The sequence below is a fragment of the Falco biarmicus genome, chromosome 4 (genome assembly GCF_023638135.1).
Source record: "Falco biarmicus isolate bFalBia1 chromosome 4, bFalBia1.pri, whole genome shotgun sequence".
In the NCBI taxonomy this organism is placed as follows: domain Eukaryota; kingdom Metazoa; phylum Chordata; class Aves; order Falconiformes; family Falconidae; genus Falco; species Falco biarmicus.
The window spans coordinates 61274948-61292176 of record NC_079291.1 but is presented as its reverse complement, the minus strand read 5'-3'; the positions used below and the strand labels follow the sequence as shown (position 1 = coordinate 61292176).

General features: G+C 45.0%; 2 protein-coding genes across 9 annotated transcripts in view; one reads left to right on the top strand and one right to left on the bottom strand.

Annotated features, from left to right (window-relative positions):
- Positions 1-1417, bottom strand: part of KLHL18 (kelch like family member 18) — a 29246-nt gene extending 27829 nt beyond the window's left edge. For both annotated transcript variants that reach the window (XM_056338467.1, XM_056338468.1), the window contains exon 1: positions 1224-1417. In XM_056338467.1, coding sequence (XP_056194442.1) covers positions 1224-1364 — 141 coding nt within the window. In that variant the 5' untranslated portion in view covers positions 1365-1417. The remainder of the gene's footprint in view (positions 1-1223) is intronic.
- Positions 1418-1485: 68 nt separating this feature from the next.
- The window catches only part of KIF9 (kinesin family member 9), a 32842-nt gene continuing 17098 nt past the window's right edge, over positions 1486-17229 (top strand). For 2 of the 7 annotated variants that reach the window (XR_008821812.1, XM_056338461.1), the window contains exons 1-14: positions 1486-1568; positions 4354-4498; positions 5604-5704; positions 6309-6474; positions 6610-6716; positions 7512-7733; positions 10151-10234; positions 10355-10447; positions 11173-11320; positions 12159-12223; positions 13296-13373; positions 14741-14809; positions 15250-15354; positions 16891-16946. Coding sequence is in view for 5 of the 7 variants with exons in the window: in XM_056338461.1 (XP_056194436.1) it covers positions 4483-4498; positions 5604-5704; positions 6309-6474; positions 6610-6716; positions 7512-7733; positions 10151-10234; positions 10355-10447; positions 11173-11320; positions 12159-12223; positions 13296-13373; positions 14741-14809; positions 15250-15354; positions 16891-16946 (1310 nt within the window). In the remaining 2 variants the exon portion in view is untranslated. The remainder of the gene's footprint in view (positions 1569-4353; positions 4499-5603; positions 5705-6308; positions 6475-6609; positions 6717-7511; positions 7734-10150; positions 10235-10354; positions 10448-11172; positions 11321-12158; positions 12224-13295; positions 13374-14740; positions 14810-15249; positions 15355-16890; positions 16947-17229) is intronic. The other 5 variants (XR_008821813.1, XM_056338464.1, XM_056338463.1 and 2 more) reach the window with 4 other exon arrangements.

The window sequence follows — 17229 nt, the reverse complement described above, 5'->3', positions numbered from 1 at the left end:
AGGGGGCTATAGCTGGTCTATGGGGACGCAGCAGACCCACACAGCCCAGGGATGCACCCCAATCATGCATCCTGTGGTTTCCACGACAGGCAAAACCCTCACCGGCTCCTTCTTCAGCAGCAGGAGGTAGGTTGAAAAGTTTCAGCATGAGTAGGCTGGGAAACACCTTCATGTTTAATTAAACTTCAGCATTAATTCTGGAATGACTCAACCAATCCTAGGAGCCGACACGTTGCATCCACCCCACAACAAGCTGCTCTGCCTGTGAGCTCCTGCTCTGCAGGACTCCAGCATCTCCTGCCCAGTGCCGGCTGCTCTCAAAACCCTTCCAGCCCAACTCCACAGAGCCAGGAACATGATCCTGAGGATTTACCACTGTTACAGATTATTTCTTTGATGTAGGAAAGTGGATGTTCTTAAAAAATAAAGCTTTCCTAGGGAAAAAGTCTCTTCTCCCATGGGTTGGGGCAGAGGTTGGTCCATAAACCTGCACCAACCCCATCCACAGCATGTCCCCCCCGAAGCGCTCCCCAGAGCCGGGACCAGCACCAAAACATGGTGGGGGGTCTGGGGTGCCCCCTTTCCTCCCAAACAAGGTATTTTATTTAAATGCTCTTCCTGGCTGCTGGAGAAACCCTGATAGTCCCAAGGGAGATGGAGGTTCCATCTCCATCACCTCTGTGGTGAGGGGGCAGCATCAGCGACAGGGTGTCACTGACACATCCCTGCACCCACCCAGGGCTGGATGTGCTCAGCACCCCTCTCACCCCCAGGAGCCCTCACAGACCCCCCCAGGACTGGGGAGGCCCAACACCCCCTGATACCCCACCACAGGGGATGGGGGGGGGTGTTAGCACCATCACTCTACACTGCCAAAAGCCATGGGAAGGGGGGGGCCCTCAGCTCCCCCTTCTCCCCACCATAGGAGCCGGGGTGGGGTGGGGTGTCTCAGCTCCCCCTTCTCCCCACCACAGGGGCCTAGGGGGGGATTTCTCAGCTCCCCCGTCCCCCCAACATAGGGGCCGGAGTGTGGGTGTGTGTCTCAGCTCCCCCATCTCCCCACTATAGGGGCCGGAGGGGTCTCAGCTCCCCCGCCTCCCACCACAGGGGCCCTCACCTCCCCGCCTTGTCTCCCTCGCAAAGGCACCCGTGGGACCCCAGCTGCCTCCTCCTCGCCGGCAAAGGGCCCGGGGGTCCCTCAGCCCTCCCGGACCGGGCCGCACCTTGAGGGTCACATCGCAGAGCTTGCCCTGCCGCCGGATCTCGCCCATCACACCGTAACCGCGGCTGGGCAAATCCCCCACCGAGAAATGCACCAGGTCCTCGGGGTCCAGCTCCGGCTCAGCCGCCGCCGCCTCCAGCATCTTCCCGGCTGCTGCCGCCGCTCCCCGCCTCGCTTCGTCTCCCCCACGCCTTGTCCCCGCCCGGCCGCCGTAGCGCGGCGCCCGCACCTCCCATTTCCGCCTCCACCACTTCCGGGAGCTGCCGGAAGAGGCGGGTGCCATGGCAACGGCGTACACAGCCCCGGGGCTTCTCCTCGCCCGGGCCCTGCTGAGGCGGGGGCGCAGGTAGGTGAGGAGCTGGGGCTGCCCCCGGGAGTCGCCTCCTCCTCCTCAGGGCCTTGTAACCCGTCTCACCCGGCGGTGTTGTCCCCACAGGCCGCATCAGCCCCCTGGCCTCGCAGTCCCGCTCCTCCAGGCCTCATCCCGCTCCTCAAGGCCTTGTACGCCTTTGTTTTGTTCCCCACACCTCAGGTGATGTTTCCCCATAGGCTTTGCTCTCCCCCACGCTGCCCCCCAGCCTCACCTGCTCAAGATGTTGTTTCCCTCCTCAGGCCTTGTCTCCCTGCAGTCTCCACTCCCACCACCCCCCAGGTTTGCTGAAACATGGATGATCCCTTCCCTGTCCCCTCAGCCCCCTTTCAGATCAACTTCCTTTGCTCATGTCCGCAGCGAGCCGGGCTGTGGGTATGGCTGTCCATGGCACTCCCTCTATTCCCTGTTATCCCAGCTATCCTCATGCCCTCCTCCCACCTTTTCTGTTACCTCTCCAAGCCCCCATTATCAGAGTACCTGTGTCACCAGCTGCCTCGCAGCCCACACTCTGCTTGGTTTGCACTCAGCTGGGAAGGCAGAAGGTAATTTGGGACTGTTGTCGCCCCTGTTCTCCTTGGGGCAGAGGTGGTCCTGTCCATACAGATGGCCTGGGGTGCTGGGGCAGAACTGGGCTTTAGGTGTCCAGCTGGATGGATTCAATGCTGGAAGCATCACTGGAATCCTAGGAGCTGCCTAATGGTCACCCCCCCCCAAAGCAGCTTTGCCTCCCCAGTATGCGTCTCATGTTTAGGACAAGGCAGAATGACTAAACTAGAAGAGGGCAGACTGAGATCAGATATGAGGAAGAAATCCTTCCCTGTGAGGGCGACGAGGTGCCGGCACGGGCTGCCCAGAGCAGCTGTGGGTGCCCCAGCCCTGGCAGTGCCCAAGGCCAGGCTGGACGGAGCTGGGAGCCACCTGGGCTAGTGGAAGGTGTCCCTGCCTGTGGCAGGAGAGTTGGACTAGATGACCTTTAAAAGTCCCTTCCAACCCAATACTTCGCTATTTAGATGTCTTTAGGTGCCAAAACCTAAAGGTAAGAAGCTGACTTACAAGGTCCTATTTCTGAAAATTTTGATCTGACAGTTGAAAGAGACTGTCATAGAGAGAACTTCATCCCCTTTGCACCTGTGTTTAAGGTCAACTACAAATGGTGCTTTGAGCAGAGAGTAACAGGTCTGACATGGACAGTTCATTTTGTAGTAATTATTCCAGAATACTCCCTTGTAGACAAATTCTGACATGGGGGGGAAGAAAAGCGTAGGAATAGGGGTTTGGGTGTCCCTTTCTCTTTTCCCTCCCTCCAAGCAATTTAATTCAAAATGTCTGATAATTTCTTGTTATGCCATTAGTTAATGAAATGAAATCGGGAAGATGATAGTGAATTAGACAATTCTTTACAGGGAATCTGTCACTACTCTCTGTGTAGAACAGATCACACGTCAATTAGCTGTGCTAGGAAGTGCACCAATTCACAGATTTGTGCATTACACCACACCTGTAATTTCTGAAGATGCATTAGGAAGGTATACTGAATAAAATAAATCTGCTGTTGTGTGCTTTGCAAACTGTAACCCTTACTCTAAACTGAATAAACAGCTGTATTTTACAGTATGATGTAAACAAAGGTCTGAATAAAAAGAAAGTTTGCAAAGCACAAACTATTAGGTGATTCTGTTCTATGGTTTGGCCCAAGCTTTTGTCTGTCCATAATGGATAAGCTCAGGTCTCTCCAGCAGAGCTGAAAACTACACTGCTCTGCTCTGGCTATGTGTTTCTGTGCCAAAAAGCCCCAACCCCCCCATCTAAAATTCTCTGTGGCTCTAATCTGTGTGGGCACGTTGGCGTCTGCCTCCATTGCAGAGATAACTGTGATTCCATTAATTCTGAGCATAAATAGTTTGTTAATCTTGAGACAAATAGGGGAGTCCTGCTGGCTTCATCTGCTGTATAAGGACAGATCAAGGAACTTGGAGTTTGGCACATTTTTGCTTGCTTGGTTTGTGTTTCAGGTGCTGAATGATGAGCGAAAGTAACGGCAAGTCTTGCTCTTGGCCTTGTTCAAACTGGGGGAGAATGATTTAGTGGTCAAAGAGCCAGAAACATTTTTGGTTAGCTGACCAATAAACACGTAGTTTTTTTCATATTACCTCAATAAAAATTCCACTGCAGGCAAAATAAACAATTAATAATCAGAGTGGTTGGATGCCTGGGGTATTACTAATGAGCTGGAGAGCTTATGGTCTATACACTGCTGGTCAGGAGTCTGCCAGAGAGGTGTTTTCATGTTTCCTTCCAATCTTCTAATGCTAGCAAATAACCCCAGGAGTAATTACTTTTGTCCTGATGTTGAACAATGGGCATTGTTGCAGTGTGGAAAATGCCACTCATTTGGAATTTGTTCTGTCTCTGATTCATATTAGAGTTTTTGCCTAAAATTTTCCCTTGCTCCTTTTTCCTGCTGTGCTTCTTGCTGCAGCTTTGAAGAAATAAGGCACATACCACTCCAGCACTGCGTTATATTTGTGTAGTGGAGTTTTGTGATCTCTAACAATCCTGATAACCAGATGAGTATCATTTCCATGCTGGCTACCAGCTTTAAAACTGTGTCTATCTCCATTTTTCTTGTACCTGTGCTGCTCCTGCCTTTATTTATGCAGCGCTGGCAAATATTTTGGCACCTTTCTGTGTGTGTCACTTAGTGGCAATCCTCATGATGACGTCTGTGCACTTACTTTATCACCATGCTTTTTCACAGTTTGTTTATTTGAAGACTGTCCCCGATACTGAAGAGATTATGGTCACAGTAACCTTGCATCCTTTTGGATTCTACAGCAGGCATTGTGTTGGCATCGCTGTAGTAGTCTAGGAAAAGGACAAGGCACCCATGGTACCTTTATCAGGTAGTTGTTCAAATGCTCACCTCTAATTTAAATAAAGAGAAGTCTTGGTTCAGCTCACATCTCTACATTTCTTTTTAGAGCAGTCACAGCAGATAAGGCGATGGAGAGATCACAAATAAAAATACTTAATATACAAGAAAGGCAAAAGATTTTCTCTGAAACGAGAAGTTGGCATTAGATATTACACAACTACTGAGCACAGTTTGTGTGTAGGAAATAGTCAAGATGGTCTGCATGTTCCAGGGGTTTAAAAATACTCAATGCGTGCTTCTCAGGTGGGGCTTCAGCAGCTGGATGTATCCCCTGAGCCCTCCTCTGGTGGATTTTAGTCAGCAGATCCTCTAGCCTTGCTGGATATTGGCAGCCACTTACTGAATCCACATTGACCAGAAGAACAACACAAGAATTTTACCAGGAGTTGTGAGTTTTTTTCTTCTGGAAACTTTTAAGATCAACTCTTCATTAGGAACTTTAAAATATTTTTGTATATCAGCATAAAGAAAGGGTTAAAAAGGTATGAGCAATGTGTGTTTGATACAGACTGTAAACAAGGTACTTGCTGCTCAGAGCCTTGGAAATGTTGGCATATCAATGGGCTGCACAGCCCTTTGCAGTGCTGTGGAGCTCCTTTAAGCTTGGTTTCACCTATAACACATCCTAGTCAAGCCTCAGAAGCTTGAAATGCAGTTCTGGATGAACTGACTTTACAAAACAGGAGACTGCCTGTGCCTTGACGCACAGAAAATGCAAGACAAAAGAAAGTCTATCTCATATTCTTGCAATTATTTTGCTTTGCAAGGCTAAGAGGAAGAAAAGCTTGGGTTATCAAACACTAATGGGCCTGATACCCAGAGGAAATTATGATCAGTAAGACCCTTCTTTCTATATGCACTCAGTTTTTTGAGCAGAACAATGCTGGAAAGAATTTTCAGCAACTGTTTGCCCACAGTTGCTTTTGATAAAGAATAGAAACTGCAGCTGAACATTTGTCAACACTTCATTTTTAAACTTGACTGCTCTGTAGCTTGCCTTTTCGTGAAAAATAACTTTACGCTTCATTTCAGGGAATGCAACATTGTTGATTTTTCCATTTTTTCCTGTCTAGTTAGAATGGATGCAGTAGAAAAGAGAGTCCATGCATTTGTGCGGGTCAAGCCAACAGCCGAATTTGCTCAAGATATGATCAAGTTTGGGCCAGACAACAAGGTAGGGAAAAAAAGAGATAGCAGATGTGAAGGGTTTGGAATCTGATTTCGGTTTTGCCCACAGAAATGCAGAATTCTTCCATTCCTTAAGGCTATGCGTACCATTTTGGTGCGTGTTGATGCATGTGCTTCTGTTTGTTGTTCTCTGCATTGACAGTGGCTTGTGGGTTTGTAATAAGGAAGTGTGACTATGGAAAACATACTTCTTGTGATAGTCACTAGAGAAAATCCTCAAAAGGACTGGGACTCCTACTGATCCTTGAGGAATTCCAATGATAAGCACAGTTCCAACCTAAGAGGTCTCCCTGTGGCACAGTTTGTTTCTAGCTCCCCCTTATGCAAGCTCCTCCCTTCACCTTTTCTTGCTCAATTAATAGTTCCCCTGGGACACAGAATCAGACACTTCACAGAAAGGTAAACCAATGAGATTAGACATATTTAGAATACCTATTACCAGAAAATACCATGATGGTCAGTAAAACAATAATATTATTTATACTCTGTTTTCTTACCTCCAGGTCTTCAGTGGGTATTTCTTTCCCAACAATAATTGCTGAAAGTCTTTATGGCCTTTGAAGTTATGTTAATCTCTTTTTGGGTTTCAGAGCATAGCTATATACATCAAAAAAGATGCCAAGAAAGGAGTTGTGAATAACAGGCAGACTGACTGGGCCTTTAGACTGGACGGTGTCCTTCACAATACCTCCCAGGAACTGGCATATGAGACTGTGGCTAAGAAAGTGGTGTCTGAAGCTTTAGTTGGCTATAACGGTAATTTTTTGCTATTTTAATTATTTTTACAGGAAGTGGAGATTTGGTCTGAGGGAGAGATCCTTTTGATGTTCTGTGTGAGAAATGCAGAGATTCCCTCCTGAGTTTATTCTTTTGCTTTTGGATCTTTCCTAGGCACGATAATGTGCTATGGACAAACGGGGGCTGGTAAAACTTACACAATGACGGGAGCAACTGCTGAGTATGAGCATCGAGGAATCATACCCCGAGCTATACAGCAGGTACTGGATCTGAATGGGAAAAGAGGCTAGAAGAAATAACAAGGACATCTCTTATATCAGCTCTTGCTGATACTCATAAAAGTGTTGTGACACGGTGAATATGTTTTATGTTTATCTTCATGAGTCCTTTTTTTTCTTCTTTATCTAAGTCACGATCATTAAAGAAATAAAGGAGCCTGTAAAACATAGTAACTTTGTACCTTTGTTATACTACACTGTGACCTTGTGCGCTGATAATGGCAACATTTCAGAGTATTGGGGTGGTGTTGGATTGAAACACGCTGATTTGTCAGGCCCATTGCTGCATAGATACATCCCAGTCCAGAAGCACAAGTTTGTCACTGCTTTGAGGAGGCAGATCTGCCTATCTTTATGCAGCAATACTGCAGAATGCTCTCCACTCTCACAAAGACAACTGACACACACAGTGTGGGGCTGGCATAACGCATACCACCTGAAACAAAGATGGGAGGAATTCTGTAGTTACACTTTATTGTCATTTGCAGAGGTTTTTGTTTAATTCTACTAGCTCACGTAAAGTACTTTCTGCTTCCCAGATGTAAGCAGGCCTTCTAAAGTGTTGTTTTCAAAACTATCTTTGCGAAATCATATTAAAACTATTGCCTTAGCCCTGTCAGCCCTCAGGCAACCACAGTTCCGAATCAGCCACACAGACGCAGATGCACTTATAGCCATTCAGAAAGTTTTAAATAGCTTCTCTGGAAAGCCATAGATAGCTAATAATTCTTTTTGTGAACTAGCACTGCCACTAACAAACTCTTTGTCTTTGTATAGGTCTTCAAAGCGACTGCACATTCTGTTGATCCATTCAAGGTCCGAATATCCTACCTGGAAATCTACAATGAGACCTTGTTTGACCTTCTGTCCACGATGACAAGCAGTGGGACCAGTGACATGCAGATGGCTGTAGTGGATTGCCCACAGGGTGTTTATGTGAAGGGCTTATCTATACATTCGGTTAGCCATGAGGAAGATGCTCTAAATCTCTTTTTTGAGGCAAGAGAAAACAAGTATTACACTTCATCTGATTGTTATGTTTATTGGCTTAGCTGAGGGAGGAGGCAGTAAAGTAGGAGGTGGGTGGCCAGGGCGGCTGGAGGAAGTTCAACCCTCTTTGTTCTCTTCATTGTGGGTAGGAGAGCTGGTAACTCTTGGTAGCTCATGTTCTTGCAAGGAAAATGTCCCTGGCACAGAGATTCTGTAAGATCTCCCTGGAGAAACCCTGTTTTTACTGTATGCCAGAACAAGTCTCCAAGTGATGGAGGAAATATGGTGGGGTGAGACCTCAGAATGTAGTAGCGTTGGAGATTCTAGGCAGCACCAAAGTAGTGAAGGCAGCCACAGAATCTGCCTTAATTTCAGAAAGCTTATCTCACCAGCCACCTCACTGGCCCCTTCAGGAGACTGAGATCCCAGACAGCCAAAACTTCATGAGATGGTACAGAATGACTTATTGAAACCATAAAATAATAGAATCCTAGAATTCTAGTGGAAAGGGACACCTTCCGCTAGACCAGGTCTTAAAATCAGTAAGTTCGGGTCTTATGATGCTAATATAAAAGCCAATATGACAAATCTCATCAGAATGGAAATGCAGAGACTTTTAGGGTTGATGGATAATAAATGGTGTCAGAATCACCAAGAAATAAATAACATTGACTCAAGAGACTGGGAATACTCCAGAGAGTCTTCAGGAAGACATCCTGCAGAGCTGTAGTGTGCACCGTGTAATAAGTAACCAGTGACAGAACAAGAGAAAACATCCTCAAGTTGTGCCAGGGGAGGTTTAGATTGGATGTTAGGAAAAAATTCATTACTGAAAGGGTTACCAAGCACTGGAACAGGCTGCCCAGGGAGGTGGTGGGGTCACCATCCCTGGGGGTATTTAAAAGACGGGTGGACTTGGCACTTAGGGACATGGTTTAGTGGTGGACTTGGCAGTGCTGGTTTAATGGTTGGGCTCGATGATCTTAAGGGCCTTTTCCAACCTCAACGATTCTACAATTCCCAAAATACTTGTTTTCATTACCCTGGTTATGACATAGGTGTCAGTGAGTGACTTAGTACAAAGTGCGTGATAGTTGGGATCCTTTCAGACCCGCCAGCTGACCTATACTGGAATTTCTTCCTGAAAAACTCACCTGCCTGTCCTAGCTATGTCAGTGCTCCAAATAAAGTCTTACCAGCAACATCTTTGGCAGATAGCTTGGGATGACTGTGGCACAGGTACTGTTAGTCAAATTTTACAGCAGGGATGTTTACACAATGGGCTAGATTTGTGAAGGGAGTTAGCTTACTTATATCTGCATCTTTCTTTTACTTGTGGGTGTTTTAGTTCATAAGGAAAAGATGAATAAATACTTGATTCTCTATGTGGGAAGCATATTCTTACCGGGAGCCATCTGGTGTCCTTAAAATCTTTCACTTTTTAATAATGGGGCTGTGGTGTCCTAAGCCAGCCTCTGTGCTTTGCAGGAACTCCCACTTTCTTTTTAAAGAGTAGAAGGAAGATGATAATGCAGTGTAACTTGAGATCTGTTCACAGAAGAAGCGCAAGTGATGCCTGGGGATCTGTTCAGGTCCTTAGATGAGTTCTGCCTGTGGTTCTAGGTTCACAGAGAAAGCTCCAGGCTTTGAAGAGGCTCCTCACTAACTATGCTGTGGCTCTTCATTTGTTGAGTGGGGTTGGTAGGATTTGCTTAGAAAACTTCACCTTCATTCCCGCTCTTAGATCTACACTCCCTAGCATGGAGCCAGTCACTGACCTTCCAGCTCTCTGAGACCCAGGCAGACCAGTTGGCTGTGAAACCTGTTGACAAGTGCATTTCTATGCTGCAGAGCCTTCCGTTTCCTTTTCTGCCTGCCAGCCTGGCAGCACAGCTCTGTGATAGTCTGGCACTCCTAACAAGCAGATGCAGCATCAATTTCAGTGTTGCTTTCTTTTCCTGTAAATAGGCATTACAAACTGGTGGCTATCATGTACATGTGAGTTTTCTGTGACGTTTGAGTCTTGGGGAGCTCTTAGGTTTTCTAGTCATCCAGAAACTGAAACAGCTGGGGAGGTATTGCCTCTGAACAAGGGTTGCCTGACTGTTCCTCAAAAAGCCACAATTCTGTGAGCTGAGTCTTGAAAATGGAAATGCAGATAACGTGGTCTCCAGTAAAAGGCATTATTACCGTAAAGTGACCTTTACCAACAGCACTGGGAAATGCTTTGAGAGGCCTTTGAGTAAGAAAGCGAGGCAAATAGAGTGAGCTCCTGCTCTGACTGCTCTAGCCAACTGATCGGTGTTACATGCTCTGCAGAGTGGAGATCGACCCACTGTTTGTTTAGCTGTGTGAATTTCTAATTTCCCTTTATTCCACCAATGCAAAAGTTTAAAAGCAGTCTTGAATTTTTACTTCATTTGCAGGGCGAGACCAACAGAGTGATAGCAGAGCACACACTGAATAAGAACTCATCCAGATCTCATTGCATCTTTACTATTTATATTGAGGTAAGAGCTGCAGCAGCGTTTTTAGGGACTCAAATAGCTGAGGATCTTCACCTGTCTGTTTTTTACTGTATTTCAGTTTTGTCTACTGTTAAGTACACTTTATATTCTTTTCTTTCTCAGTCTCGTTTCAGACTTTTCTCAGATGTCAAATGTGTGAACTCGAAGATCAATTTAATAGATCTGGCAGGCTCAGAGAGACTGAGCAAGACTGGAGTAAGTAATGGAAGAAATATTTCAGTCCATGATGAAGAGTCCAGTAATCAACGTGTGAAGGTGTTGATTACTGGACATGAAGTTACAGATTTTCCCCACAACAGAGTTCACTCTGTGATAAATAGAAGAAACTGTGACACATTGTAAGTCACGTTAACACATCAGAGGGTGCTTGGTTGTTTGCAGCTGTGGTGTATCATTTCTAAGTCCACATGGCAGTGACTCCCATCTTGCATGTGCCTTCCAACCTGACCCAGACTCAGTTAGTTAATTTGAGTCTATTGTTTCTCATAGAACCTCTGATTTTCCTCTTCATTCCATGAGGGACAGTGCAAATCCCCCACTTCCGGCCACAGCAGGCAAACTGTTGAAACTTTCTTGGAGCATTAGGGCTCAACAACTGAAAGCTCCTCATGTCCCATGGGACATTCCATATTGGTCAGAATAGAAATCGCATCAGCCTTGTGACAAATACATAATTTACCCTTTGGGAGGGAAAGCCAGTGGTCCTTGTAGACTTGCAATGAAAATTTGAGGTCTCTGAAAGCTTTTTTAAACTGAAGAAAGCTCTAGGTCACAAATTCTTTGGTCGCAAATTCTTTGGGTCTGAATTGGCTCCTTACTGCCACAGTCAGAGTTTTCCTTGCAGTAAGGAAAAAGCTCTCTTCTGTGGTATGGTCAGAAGCACGTGTTGTGGAAGCTTTGCTTTTTGATCTTCATTACAGTCTGAAGGACAGGTTCTGAAAGAAGCCACCTATATCAACAAGTCTCTGTCATTCCTTGAGCAAATCGTCATTGCCCTGGCTGATCCCAAGAGGGACCACATTCCCTTCCGGCAGAGCAAGCTCACACACGTTCTCAAGGACTCACTGGGTAAGAGCTGGGCGTTGCAACAGCCCCATATAGTTCCTAGAAGACAGTGTTGTTTCCATGAGCATATGAAGTCCTAAGACCATAACATCTAAACACATGGAACTCATCATCGATGTCTGTCTTTCCTCAGCAAATACAAAGCAGGCGTGGGAGACAGTACAAAGCCCACACTGATCCAGCCAGTAGAAATTCTCAAAACCTTGGTTAGAATACTTCAAAAAACCACCACCAACACACCACACACCCTCCCCCCTGCCAGCATGTTACAAGCCTTTTCAGATGCTCCTGCTTTAGCATCAGGCTAGAGATGATAAACCCAAAGCTGCAGTGCGTCGTGAATTCATAGGAAAGGCTTATGCTCTTGGAATGCAGGCTGGAGACATGGGAGGGGAGGGCAGCTGAAAAAGGCTGTAGACATTTGTGTGGAGTAACCGAAGTCATCAGAAATGAGAGTGATGTTTGAGGCATTCCGAGCACAAGTCTTGCATTGCTTTTCGGAAAGGCAGTGACTGTCCTGCCAGTTTCCCTGCTATTAGGTTTAGGCCAAGGGCTTCTAAAATCCTCTGCTCCGTTTTTTCCAATTTCGGGCTTTCAGAGTTTGTATTCCTATCTTCTTACTGCATCATCCCACATGAGAAACACTTTTTACCTTTATTCTTAAGTCATTCTCTGTTTCTGTACCCATGGGAATTTTAGAGGGACAGTTACAAACTGGCTGTGTTCTTTGTTACTTCTTTTTCTCTATTTTAGTCAGCACATAATGTAATGCGTTCCAGAAAAGGAAACAACAACAAACCCTAAATTACATTCTTCACTTTATTTTTTTTATTTTCCCCAGGGGGAAACTGCAATACTGTCCTAGTGGCAAATATCTGTGGGGAAGCTGTGCATGTGGAGGAGACTGTAAGTTGAACTGGTTTCTGAAGAATTAAAAGTCTTGTTCCTGCTACTGTTGCAATTGGCCTTAGCATGGTTTAAGGAACAGTCTCTGGAGGGCCATGGCAGGAGTCCCAGAGAAACATCCTGCCTAATTCATCAGAAACATTGGATAGCTCATCTTATCTCAAAGGCTCAGAAAACAGATTGCTCTCACCAATCTGCTTTGTGCTGCAAACAGACGACTGGTAGCTGGCCCAGGGGCAAAATGAGAGCCTGAAACAGAGCAGGCACAAGCAGCTAAAAGTTAAGCACACTGGATAGTGTTAATGATTATTGTTGGTACAACTCTATGGATGTGTTTGAGTGGTGCATCACTTACTGAGGTCTGTGGAATTGCACCAGTTTGCATCAGAGCTGAGCTGGCTTTCTGCTGGTTCAGGAATCAGGAGTAACCTCCTAACGGTTAGGTTTTTTAACCTGTGAAATAATGAAATCAGTGACAGTCTCGCTGTGTGAACTGGCTGAACTGTAACACAGGGAAGGTAATCACTTTGCTCTTTGCCAAGAAAGTTTTACGTAGCAAAAAAATGTAAACGCAGGCACCGGCTATGCAGTTGTCTTCAAGGCAGAACTGTTTTTATCCTCCTCCTTGTGTTCTGATAGCATCTAGAAACTTGTAATATTGCTGAGGAGACAGCTGCTATACTTTTCATCAAGAGGAGGATTTTCAGGCTGCAGGGGCTTAGTCTCAAGATACCACCATTGCAGGAATTAAGCTTGAAGGCCATTGAGGTGTGATTTGGAGTTTTTAGGATGTGTTATTTTGATTAGTAATGGGAGTATTTCTGAGATCACAGCCCTGGTACACCAAGAGCTGTCCACATGCAGAATAGAAGAGACAAAGACATCACACAGAAGCCAGGGAGCACTAGAAAGGTATGCTCCTGGAGTGAGAAATCCCCTATACTGCTTCCTGCAGTTAAATAGCTCTTGTATTTCTGTGTTCTGGGATCTGATAAGATAAAGTAGTAACAGATTATGGAAATTATATCCTTGCCAATATCTCTTTCAGTAACTTAAACCCCATGTTTTTCAGTTGTCTTCTCTTCGTTTTGCTACCAGAATGAAATGGATCACAACAGAGCCAGTCCTCAATGAGACCTGTGACCGAGAGGTATGTAGAGAAAGGGAAGGGAAGAAGGAATGTTTTCTCAGGTTCATTAATGTTTAGGATAATGACCTTAAAAACCAGAGGGAAATTAGGTAGTTTAATGAATTACCACTCATCAACCAAGATGGCACTTACTGCATTTAGGTATATGATAAAACTATTAGTATTTCACTTTTTTCATTCGTATTTAATGACAGTTACCTTAAATATGCTAGAGGGTACTCTCATGCAGATGGTCACATCTTCCTTGACATGTTGTAGTTCTTTCACCTTCATGCATACAAGTCCTTAATTTTTCTGATAAGATTCACCTCTTAACAGAGGTATTATGATGTGGACTACTCCCCTGCTGTGTGGGGAAATCATCTCCAGTCCTACCTGCAGCTTTACACAGCGTTACCCCCATCGCTGCTGGTAACACAACGTTTTTGTCCCAATTACAAAACTTGTTTAAACAAGAAAATAATTTAAAGAAAATGATCATAGTATTTTAGGTGTCCTGAGTGCACTTTCACAGCTGAAACAGAGCTGGCAGCAGTAAATGCTCTATGAATTGCTGATAGCCCAAAGAACAAGTTTAGAATTATCTGATCCGTAACACATGTGGTGTGTGAGCACCCTGCTGTATTTCATTGTCTGATCTTGCTGGCAAGCAGAGAAACAGCTGGGGAGTTTCCTCCAACAGCTTCCAGAAGAAGCTGTGCAACAAACTGTCTTTTCCTTTTCAGTTCCTTTCATTTTTATTGATATGTGTGGAGTGGAAGAGAGTAGCTGAAAGAGTAGAGCTTATGGAAGCTGTTGTGCTTTGGTCACTTAAAAAACAGCTTGGTATGCAGTTCTCACGGAATCCCAAGGAGATTTGTGTACCCCTACCTTTCTGGAAATGCATTCTGAGTAGTGAATGCTTGAATATATTCCATGTTATGGAGAAACTCATTCAAACACACCACAGGAGACTCCCTCCTCCATTAAAGTTAATGCCAGAACTCCTACTGAGTTCAGTAAGGGTCAGAGTGGAAACCCGCACACTTCTTTGCTTTCAAGATAATATCTCATAGTCCAGAACTTGATGGCCCCTATGGTACCAGATCAGGAAAGCATCAAATTAAAAATAGGTGACCCTTCTGATGGCTTAGGCTGACTCTGCAGGCAGTACAGCCAGGACACAACAGAAGCTGTCCTGTTGGAAGCTAATCAAAGGCAAAGTGATCTCCAGACACACTACTTCACTGATGCAAACCTGATGGCAAACCCTGGGGGAGCTGGTACACAGCTGTAATGTTCCCTAGCAGCCAGTTTAATGATGCTTTTCTGCAGTTTTTTCTCCAATAGTTTTTAGTCATTTGCTCACGCTTTTGTTTTCCTGCTAGGGGACAGTGAAGGCTTTGGAGAAGGAGATTATTCTTCTGAAGCAGGAACTGGCCATGCATGACAGCTTGGTAAGGAACAGGCTGCAGCGTCTTAGACAGGACCTAGTTATGGCTTTGTCATGGTCTTTGTTTTGCAGTAGGATCAGTTAACTTGGTGTCCAGTGAGCTTGTATTCTTCCTTCTGCTTCCAGCACAGTCTTTTGGGATTTAGGTAAAACTCTGAAGGTCCCATGAGTGAGACTGTGTTGTAGATTCTGTCCCCAACCACTGCAGATGTTTTTGTTCAGACTCTTGATGCCCTCCTGTTGTTTACTGAAACATGATGGAGTATGCATTGGTTTCAGCATGCTCCCAAGTCCCATGTCCTGTCAACTCAGATGATGAGAAGTTGTAATCAGAAATTAAATATAAGGTTTTCCTGGCCACAGTAGAGCAATGTCAAGTGTTCACCGTGCTAGTACTTGCTTAGCTTTTTGTAATTCACTGATACTGAGTTGTTCACCTTTTAGGCGAATCATTCTTTGGTGAGTTACGACCCTCTGACTGACATCCAGATAGCAGAGATTAAGTCTCAAGTCCATAAATACCTAAAAGGAGCCACTGATGAAATTGATGTAAGTAGCTTTCTAGTGGAGAAGGACTTAAATACTGATTCCATCCCATTTTACTCCAAGACAGAAGCAATGAAAATGTCTTCTGAGGAGGCTGGTTTTAATCCCCAAAGCACTACAGAACTGTAGTTTAAATTTTTTGCATGTTAAGGGCTGTCTCCTTGTTTTCATTCCATTTTTGCTTTTTTGGAAGCTTGAGGAGACTTTTCCTCAGTCCTAAACCCCTTCAAATTGGTTTATTTGGAACTTCTTTAAATTTAACGGCAGGCTGGAACCTGTTTTTCCCACCACCATGCAGCTGCACGGAGGAAGCCCCATGGCAGACCATGAGAGGATTCCTCTCCTGAACCTGGGCTTTTTAGGCAACTGGGTTTTCCTACTCTTGCTATGTTTTCCATGTAAAACCCCCTCCATTAAGAAATTAATGTCAAAATTTTGCCTTGCCAATGTCAAACTAAATACTTGCAAATTGTGTTGCCAAAATATGTCCAGTCTCTTAGAGACAGGTTCATCAGAGCAAGGTTTCTCAACTTGAAACTACCGATTGACTGCAAAATGATTGTGAAAAGAAACAGCAAAAATCCTGTGTACACAAATATTTCTGTGGGGGCAAATGTAAAAACAAAATATAGGAAAATGGAAGTGAGAAATGCATGCTCAGAGTTACTTGGTTGTGCACAGAAGCCACTGTGGTAACAGTGCAGAAGCAGCACAAGACTGTTTTCCAAACAGTTAGATAACCCTTTAGTTTAAACAAAACACTTGAGACACTCCCTCTCATTTTATGTAATCGTTATCTTCTCTCAGAGTCCCTTTTTTCTCCCTCCAGCAGGCAGGAGTGTAGTGGAATAAGAGCTTACATGAAGATGTGTTTTACCTGGCCCACAAAATGTGATGCAGGGGGGTGTGGAGCAAGGAAGGTAGAGGCATTTCACACAGGGAAGGATGTGTTCTGTGGCACTGGAAAATCTTTTAGAGAGGGGGGTGAGAACAGAGACAGTGCATTTTGTAGCTTGGTCCAGTCTTTTGTACCTTGGGAGAGCTGAGTGCAGATTCCTGCTCAGCTACAGACTTCCCATTACTTACCTCTGCTCATCATTACCAAAACAGAGATAGTAGTATGGCTTGACTGCGCTGATTTGTTATCATGGTAAGAGGACTAAAGACAGTGCTCTGGCAGTTCCCAGTACTCAGGCAACAGTGAAAAGAGAAGCAGCATCATAATCCAGAAGATCAGTAGATGCCATCTATGTAACTTGTAAAATTATTGCAAATAATTCATTACCTTGATGGCTGTGCGCTCCACAGAATTTACCACAGTCTATCAGATTCCTCTCTCGTTAAAAATCTCCCCAGAGTGAGCAATGTATCCACCTCCAGCCTGACTGCCAAGTGCAGCATAAAGGTAACTCTCGTTGAGTGTGGATACCCAGCAAGTGGAAAGCAGAGTCCCCAAAATCTGAAATACTTGAATCAGTACAGCTGACCACAGCATAGTAATGCTTACCTGTACCTTCACTGTATACATCTCTTCCTCAGATAGTGAACATCAGGCAAGTCCAGGAGGTATTTAAGCAGTTCAAACTGGTTGTAAGGTAAGCTATCGAAGGCTGATGCATTTCACAGTAAGGTTTAGAAATTCCACCAAGCTTTTGTCTGTGATATCACACTTGCCATGACATTGGTGAAGAATCATTATGAAATACAGGGAATAACTTGTAATGGAAAACACAATTCTGGACAAAGTCTGCTGGCCTTTGCATAAGATGACTGTTGCCTCCAACCTTCCAGTGCTCGTAAGTCATGTGTGAGGGCTCTTGATGGTAAACTTCACTGCCTAACAAGTCTGCTTGGCAAGTGTACCATTACTGAGCATAA